Source organism: Meleagris gallopavo, chromosome 1 (assembly GCF_000146605.3).
Source record: "Meleagris gallopavo isolate NT-WF06-2002-E0010 breed Aviagen turkey brand Nicholas breeding stock chromosome 1, Turkey_5.1, whole genome shotgun sequence".
NCBI classification, from domain to species: Eukaryota; Metazoa; Chordata; class Aves; order Galliformes; family Phasianidae; genus Meleagris; species Meleagris gallopavo.
In genome coordinates this window covers 126,560,873-126,569,429 of record NC_015011.2, presented here as the reverse complement: position 1 = coordinate 126,569,429, position 8,557 = coordinate 126,560,873, and the positions used below count along the sequence as shown (strand labels likewise).

The following is an 8,557-nucleotide window of genomic DNA, read 5'->3' as shown; positions in this document are numbered from 1 at the left end:
AGGCTGCCGAGGGCCGGTGGCGGGGCTGCGGGCCTTTATATAAAGGGGTGTTTTTGTGTCGTTGCAGGCAGCTCGCGAGGAGCCTTCCTGCTGGCGAACGGGGCAGCCTTCGCAGCGCTCCCCGCTGGGGTGCGTTTGTTGTTCGGAGCGGGCTGACGTCGCTCCCGTTCCTTCCTCCCTGCAGCGGGGGTAACCGAGCCGCTTTCCGAGCCGCCGCCGCACGCCGGCTTCGTGTGTGCCCCGAGATTGCCGTCGGCTCCTTTTCTTCTGAGGCCTTGCTGAGTTTTAATTATTTGTAGGTTCTGGTGGTTGTAAAGTAATTTAAGATGTTTGTACCGCTCGGTTTTAACTCGGTAATTGACTCTTGTGTTAGGAGACGTTGGTTGGGAATGGTTAAATGTCCAAAGAATTGGATTGTTTATGGATAAGGGCTGTTTTATTTGACTACTGTGGGCCTGCAACTTTAAACTTGCATCTTTATTTTATTTATTTTTTCTCATCCTGTGCTTTTTCTGTGTTATGGCTGCTGCAACGATAGTTCATGATACATCAGAAGCTGTAGAGCTCTGTGCACCCTGTGGGTTATACCTTAAACCCATTACAAAAATGACCATCAGTGTGGCACTTCCTCAGCTGAAACAACCCGGAAAGTCCATTTCGAACTGGGAAGTGATGGAAAGACTGAAAGGGATGGTGCAAACCCATCAGTTTTCCACTCTACGGATTTCCAAAAGCACGATGGATTTCATCCGGTTCGAAGGAGAAGTTGAAAACAAAAGTTTAGTCAAGTCTTTCCTTGCGTGCCTCGATGGCAAAACAATCAAGCTGAGTGGCTTCTCTGACATTTTAAAAGTTCGTGCTGCAGAATACAAGATTGACTTTCCTACCAGGCATGACTGGGATTCGTTTTTCCGTGATGCAAAAGATATGAATGAAACTTTGCCAGGGGAAAGGCCGGATACCATTCATCTAGAAGGCTTACCTTGTAAGTGGTTTGCAGCAAAGGACTCTGGCTCAGAAAAGCCAAGTGAAGAAGTCCTTACGAAAGTTTTCCAGAAATTTGGAGAAATACGTAATGTGGACATACCCATGCTGGACCCTTACAGAGAAGAAATGACTGGCAGAAATTTTCACACGTTCAGCTTCGGAGGCCATTTAAATTTTGAAGCTTATGTTCAGTATCGGGAGTATGCAGGTTTCATTAAAGCCATGAATGCCCTGCGAGGGATGAAGCTGATGTTTAAAGGCGATGATGGCAAGGCTGTGGCTTGCAATATAAAGGTGAGAAGATGTTGGCACAGATAAATGTTAATTCCACAGTGCTTAAAGCCTACAGTTGTTTACTGTAGTGGTGAGAACAGCTGGCATTACTGTACGGTTTGGGGAACCAGTCCTAATGCAGTTCTAAAAGGGAAGTGATGGAATAAACATGCTGTTAGACTGTAAACAAAGCAGGATGAGGCTTTGCTCTCCTTTTTTTTTTTTTTTCCCTAAACAAAACATTTACTGATACGAAAACAGCTAAGCAACTACCAAATATTGTGAACATTACTTGTTAGATGAATTTTATAAAGTAATATATACTTGCAAATCTTGTGATTTAATTTAAAAAATAATTTGTAGCAAATTCAGACTTGCTAAGGCTGACTTTAAAGTACATTTTCTTCTGTATGCACTAACAATTAGAAATCCTGGGAAGAGTGACAGCCTTTATACCTGTGTTGATAAGGAGGTCTGTCTGTCAAGTGTAAGAATTGTGAAGTAATGCTGCGTGGCTTCTGTGGCCCATGGAATACAGAGTTAATTGTGATTAGCATACTTCATGAACAGAAAGGCCATTCAAACACTTAAACAATATGTTAGCCTATTCCACAAATTCTCCTTGAATCCAGTGTATTGAATTCATAATATTTACATACCAAGTTCTCCAGATCTTTTTCTCTGTGACCTCATTGTCTTAGAAGTTAAATTATTGGCAGGAGATTATCTAGAGCATGTCAGTCTCTTCACATTATATCTGTGCAAGTATGGCCTAAGGAAAGGTTGTAATATGTTCGGAGTATTTATATATTGGCTGAATTGCTTATTTATTTCAGTATGTTTGATTTTCATTCATCAAATGAGCAAGCAGATTTCAGGAAAAAGCTCAAACTCGTTTATGTAATTTGGGAGCATGCAAATATTTATTAAGTTTTAATTTAGGCAGTTATTATCTTGTTAACAAAGTTGCTCAGCTGAAGCATAGACACTGTTGTACCTATACCCTCCTATTCTCAAGGGGATGTGAAATTCAAACTGTCACTTGTGTGCAGTGGATTGAGGTTCCCAAATTTAGTTTCTCTGTGCAAGAGTATGCATGCCTTCCTAGCAGCTGCCCTGGAATTGATAGCAGAGAGAGAAGGCTGTGTCTGTGCTGTCAAGACAGATCACTTTCATACAAGGTCAGAAGACTGTCCAGCTCTGTTTCTACAGGACTTTTATTGAAACATTGTTTTTATGTTGTTTGAACAATTTAAACTGCACGGTATGTATTCCTTCTTCTGTGTTCCATGGTTCATATCTTCCACAATACAGCAAGCTGTGCTACAGATCCCTGATTGTACGTGGGTGGAATTGCAGAGTTATAAAATCAACGCAGTGGTTTGGGTTGGAAGCGACCTTGAGGATCATCTATTTCCAAATGCTCTGCTGTGGACAGAGATGCTGCCCACTAGCCCAGGTTGTGGTATTGCACATGGGACTTGACACCACGAATGTGATGTGTGTTCTTGGGTGCAGCTGGACATGGCCAAGCTGTGTCCATGCATCCTAGAAGATGAGCATTTCCCCAGGTCTCACTGTTCAGTTGTATGCAGCATCATTGTGTTGTGTTTCCTGTGTTAAACCTATAGCTATAAGAAACAGCCTAATATATCTCAATTTGGGAAACTTTGGGCTAGGGTAGGTGAGCAGGCACTTGCTTAAACCAGATGCTAAATGTTTTAGGACTGTTTATTTTCTCCAGACGAACTTAAGGATCGCAGGGTTGCACAGAAAGAGAAGCCTCTGTTAAGGCCCATTTCTGCCTAGAGCTGTGGCATACATGAGTTGAAATCTGAATTTGCTATTCTGGAAAACATTGGACAGCCAGGGCCTGAACCTCATGCAGTTTACAGCTGGCTGTCAAAACACAGAAAAGTGTAAATTGGTACCCCATTGTTCTAGCATGTAGGAAGTGACATTAAGAAATGTTTCCCAGTCATCATCTTATGGTTCTCTGGTGCTCGTTTGTTTTGAAAAACTCTTTGTTTCTGACTGTACTTACACTGTCTTTTGTTCTTAGTCAGAATTTGGTTGTTGGGGCTTTTTTTTCTTCTTTTTTTTTTTGGTCTGTTTACTTACATCTGTTTTAACTTATATTCTGTAAAGGTTTCTTTTGACTCAACAAAACACCTCAGTGATGCATCAATTAAGAAGCGTCAGCTTGAAAGGCAGAAGCTTCAAGAGCTTGAAAAGCAGAGAGAAGAACAGAAACGCCGGGAGAAGGAAGCTGAGGAAAAACAAAGAGAGGAAGAAAGGTAGTTATTGCTTATGGCTCTGTTATATCCTTAACAGTAAAGTATGGCTAAACTGCAGTTACTCATTCCTGTTTGCATCAATAGAAAACAACTAAGTACTTACAAGGTTTACTTACTCCTGCAGCTGAAGCAAAGCGCTTAAAAATGAGTGAGAATATTGTAGTCCTTTCAGGGTAGTAAGGTTCAGGGATCACAGGACCTGGAGATGAGGAAGAATAGTTTGAACTTTTTTTCTGTAATATTTAATTCTAAGGTCTTGAAACATTTCTTCTACTAGTAAAGTAACAAATATTGTGAAACTTGTTTGTTTGTAGCATTGGTATTTTTCTAGAAAAGAATGAGATGAAAGCATATTGTACAGTGATATTTTAAGAAAATGGGTATAAATCCAGATGTCACATGACAGTTATTCAGAATATAAATGTTAATGCAGATTTTTTGATGCCCATTTGTTTTGATGGGTATCGTTTCTCACTGCTTAATTTTTAGATATTTAACAGTTTCTAGAAGTGTGATGTAAACCACCTTATTGAAGCAGAACTGTTAATTCACTCAGTAAGTTATTTAGATTGTCATATATACTTATCTTCGGTTCAACATATTAAACCTGCAAAACAGTCAGTTTCTTTAAAATAATGGCATTATAAGTCTGACCTCAGAAACCTTTAGCATAAGCTACTGTTTTTCCTTAGTGTCTGCAATAAAAAGTACCAACCCACGCACACATTAATTGGTTTGGAAATTTTCATCTTGCTGTGATGATTGATGCCCAGCTGCCCAGTAATGTATCATTATTGTCTCTATAGAATTGTTTTGTTTTTTTTTTTAAATCTCTTATAACCGTGTTTTATGTTTGAATATTAGCATATTTTAAAATATTGATAAGCTGATGATGTAAGGGCTAAAAAATGCACTGTTTTTTACTTCAGTTATTCAGTAATCAACAAATGTATATTAAGAAAAAGAATTAATTCAGAGTACAAAATATATTTTTATATACAGCCAGAGTCTAAAATTGCACCTGCCCTAGACAAGGTAAAAATCTAATCTTGTTTTAGGAAGCAGAGAGAACTTGAAGAATATGAGAGAGAGAGAAAAAGAGAAGAAAAACTGCGCAAGAGAGAACAGAAGCAGAAAGATCGTGAAGTTCGACGAAACAAAAAGCAGCTTGAGAAACTTCAAGCTGAAGAACAGAAGAAACTTCAAGAGAAGATAAAGTTAGAAGAAAGGAAGCTCCTGTTGGCACAGAGAAATCTTCAGTCCATTAGGCTAATTGCAGAACTGCTAAGCAGGGCAAAGGTAACTATTATTTATTGCAAAAGCTAATGAGAAACCCGGCAGAACAACTGACGTAGGTGGGAGTGGGGGCTGCTGCTTCTCAAGGAGTGTACTAAACCTGTTGTTTAGTTCAAAAATTCAAAAAATTGCAATGAACTCTTGGTAAAATGTGTGCATAAAGGTAAATGAAAAAGTGAACTTGAATCTGTAGTCCTTCCAAAACCAATTGGCAGTCTTCTCAAGGCTAGGAAAAGAATGTAAACATGATAACGTTAATTAAACAGACACTAAGATATGACTCCTCATTTCTAATTTGAGTTTTGGTACTCTTTCCATTGTAGCCTTCAGCAGTTCACTAACTATTTCCAGTTTCAGAGAAAGGGGTTTCATTATTTTTGTTTAAAAAGCATGTAGAATGATTTATATTCAGGAGCAAGTACTGTCGATTAAAGTTTTGAATGTTAGATTCTGTCTCTAATGGTGATGGTTTTATTTTTTCACTAGCGTTTGATTAAGGTTTGGATAAAGTTTTGTTAAGGTATTATGTAATACACTTGAAATTTTTTTTTTGCAGCAATGAAAAGCAGTGTGGCAAAGCACACTTATGTTCTTTGATGCTGGTCTATCTCAGTAGTGTTTTTTGAATTAGAGCTCATACAGGGCTAAATGATCAATTGTATGCTAGGAGAAAAGAGGAGTATTTCTTGTGGGCTTTGTGGCAATCAAGTAGACTGATAAAAAGGAGTTTTATTTTCTGACTATAATATTGAGGACTGCACCAAGCCGTTTGGGGCGGAATTAAAAAAGAAAGTTTGAATCTCTCTTTAGTGTCATGTGTTACTGAAGTGATTGACAATGTGGGAATCAGTTTCTACATGATTGCTTTTTTTTTTTTTAATAGACCTATTGTAAAGTAGTTTATGAATCATAGGTCACAAAACTGCAGGAGAAATTAAGTTTTAAATTTGTCTGAAACCTTCAAGTGTTGAGCTTGAGAATTATCAAATATTTCAAATTGCACATGTTGCTCTTGCTTGTGTGTTACATTTCTCGTAATAAGGATGCATAAAGATGAAGCTTTTCTTTGCATTGTGAAACTGCTGAAACTGAATCCACAAAAATCTTGTCAATGTTATATTGATATTTCACCTTACAACAACTGCATGTTACAGCATTCCTTATTTATTTATTTATTTATTTTATTTTTCTCTCCTGTAGCAGAGGAAGTAATCCTTTTAAGACCTACAATGTCTGTTCATAAGACATTTTATTTTCTTACCAGTTTGCTACTTACGTGTTACGATGTGACTTGGAAGCATGAACAGATCGACAAGTATTTTCTTTACTGTTACTTTCCCTTTGATTGTCTTTCAGACAGTAAAGCTTTTGGAACAAGAACAAAATGAAGAAAAGATCCGTCTTCAGCAACTAGAGGAGAAACGAAAGCTTCAGGAGGCTGAGCTCAGACGTGTGGAAGAAGAAAAAGAAAGAGCACTGGGGTTGCAAAGAAAAGAAAAAGAACTGAGAGAGAAACTACTGAACAATCTTCTTAGCAAGAAAATGGATGCAGTTCACCAAAGCAAAGAAGAAACGGAAGCATCTCAGTCTGGCACTGTGAAAACTGCTAGTGATGTTCCACACACTGTGTCATCCAGCTGCATCACTTCTACCTCAGGACAGGCTGTTACAGACAAACTGGCATCAGTCTCTCAAAGAGAACTACCATCTCCTGAGAATGTAAATGCTCAATGCAAGTATTTGAATGGCAATATTCATGACAGAGTTGATGTCAAAGAAGGTCAGAAACTTCATACCACAGACTCAGAGAGGTGTTCAGAGAAAAGAAGTTCAACACTGTCATGTGTTCCTGCCAATAACCAGAAGCAGAATACCTGCAGGAAGGACTCGCGCTGTGAGCAAAGCAAACATAGCACAGAGCCAAGGAGAAGAAAGAGCCGTTCGTGTAGCAGCATAAACACTGATGAGAGTAAGGGTAAGCGAGAGAGAAGCAGGCACAGAAGAGATGCAAGTTACCAGGATGAAAGAAGGAGGAGGGAAAGGAGGTATTATAGACACTCTAGCAGAAGCTACAGTCCTCGACGAAGTCATAGTCCTCGTCGAAGAAGTGTAAGCCCCAGACGTTCACATTATAGAAGAACTCACAGTAGTGAACGTAAACGAGACAGAAGAGAAAAAAGTCGTAGTCGCAGAAGCTCAAGCAGGAAACGAAGGTACCGGAGGAGATCACTGAGTAAGCAGAGGAGTACTTGGAGTGGGTAGTGGAGGCCCTGACTGTTTGAAAAGGCCGTGGTTGGACACAAGGGCCAGAAAGTTGTAAATGAGACCTCACTGGTGTGACTGCTATAAGAAAACACTTCTGATTCAACAAATGCATAACTTGCATCTAGTCCCTAAAATAGATGCCTGTTTTTTTTTTTTTTGAAGTTCTGTTGTGCTTTGTTGTCTCTTTCTAGGATTCTACCACAATGTAGTTGTACTGCTCGTATTTGAATTCCTACCGTGCTAAAAGCCAACCTGTTTCCTCGATTTTCAGTTTTCTAAGTTGTAATTTCAGCTGATTTACTTTTTCCTCTCTTATGTATGTGCCAGTTACAGGAACTCCAGTTGTGACAAGCTTTGACCTACAGATTTATCTAAAAGGCTTTCTGGTGTACTTAATGAAATCATGTTTAACAAAGTAGAATTTTTCCTGATTGAGACAGATAACAAGACTTTCATATGATTCTTAAAACTGACTATTAAGATATGCAGGAAATCTTTTAAACTGCTGTGATTCCTTCATACATCTGTATAGTGCCAGGCTTTGTTGCCCAAATTATTCTGGTATGTAATGCCCTTTGTGTAGTAATACTTTCCATGTAAGAAAGGCACACTGGTGTAGGAAGTAAAAATCAGTGGTAAAAAGGTTGAAAAGTTGTGTTGTTGCCTTGTTGACATACTTAGCTTTTAATTACTTTGGGTGGTGTAGAGCCACTTGAAGCATTTTTTCAGGTACGTACAGAGCTAGCCATTGTCTTTTGAAAAAGGGGCCTTCTTGCTAAATTATTTTTACTTGTGTTGGAAAGTAAGGCTGCAGTGTCTCTTGTTAAATGCATTTAAGAATACATTTGCTTCTAAAATGGAGCTCAGGAATATGAAAAGCTATAACATTACAGTGAAAGAATTTATTTTGCCTTTTTATGGTAAAATTAAAGAGAAAACTGTTTCCAGTGAACTGAAGTTGCTGTTTTCATGTGTCAGTATGTTAATATCTGCAGAATTGTTATATGGAAATCATTTTGTTTAAAAACAAACAAACATTTGAATAATGAGGCTTAGCTGCTTGTCTTGCCAGTCCTGTGATGTACAGCTGCATCCACTGTTAATTCAGCAGGATGTGTGCTTTTGGGGTGCAGTTTTTCCTACATTGATGTGGGCAGTGCCTCTTTGTTTCTCTCCTTGAATCCACAGACTGATTTATCTAGTCATCTCAAGACTCCCAATACCACCGGTCTCCTGAATTCTGAGCAGCTGCTTTTGTTGATGAGTTAATTTTCTACAGTCTTTGCTAAAGTGTTAGAAATCTATCTACTTGAAGATAAACTTATATTTTGTAACAGTTTGGCTGAAACCCACTATAATGTTGATTGCAAGTTTTGATGGAATGCCTGTTTGTAAATTTCTGTGATTCTCTTTAGCCTGCTATCAAATAACTGACATGC

The 8,557-nt window shown here is 38.6% G+C and overlaps 1 protein-coding gene across 2 annotated transcripts; it reads left to right on the top strand.

Annotated features, from left to right (window-relative positions):
- Positions 1-6: 6 nt before the first annotated feature.
- Positions 7-8,075, top strand: AKAP17A (A-kinase anchoring protein 17A). Of its 2 annotated transcripts, XM_010727246.3 has the most exons (5): positions 7-295; positions 539-1,281; positions 3,409-3,557; positions 4,616-4,856; positions 6,210-8,075. In XM_010727246.3, exons 2-5 carry the CDS (start codon positions 607-609, stop codon positions 7,113-7,115), a joined length of 1,971 nt encoding a protein of 656 aa, XP_010725548.1. In that variant the 5' UTR covers positions 7-295; positions 539-606; the 3' UTR covers positions 7,116-8,075. The 2 variants fall into 2 exon arrangements, with proteins under 2 accessions (XP_010725548.1, XP_003203163.1); XM_003203115.4 differs by having other exon boundaries at positions 7-1,281.
- The last annotated feature ends 482 nt before the right edge of the window (positions 8,076-8,557 follow it).

Bases quoted from the DNA above. Each gene is read 5' to 3' on its own strand.
- AKAP17A (XM_003203115.4), top strand. From the start codon at position 520: ATGGCTGCTGCAACGATAGTTCATGATACATCAGAAGCTGTAGAGCTC. The intron at 1,282-3,408 runs GTGAGAAGATGT...TATTCTGTAAAG, and splicing joins CTGTGGCTTGCAATATAAAG to GTTTCTTTTGACTCAACAAA. The intron at 3,558-4,615 runs GTAGTTATTGCT...ATCTTGTTTTAG, and splicing joins AAACAAAGAGAGGAAGAAAG to GAAGCAGAGAGAACTTGAAG.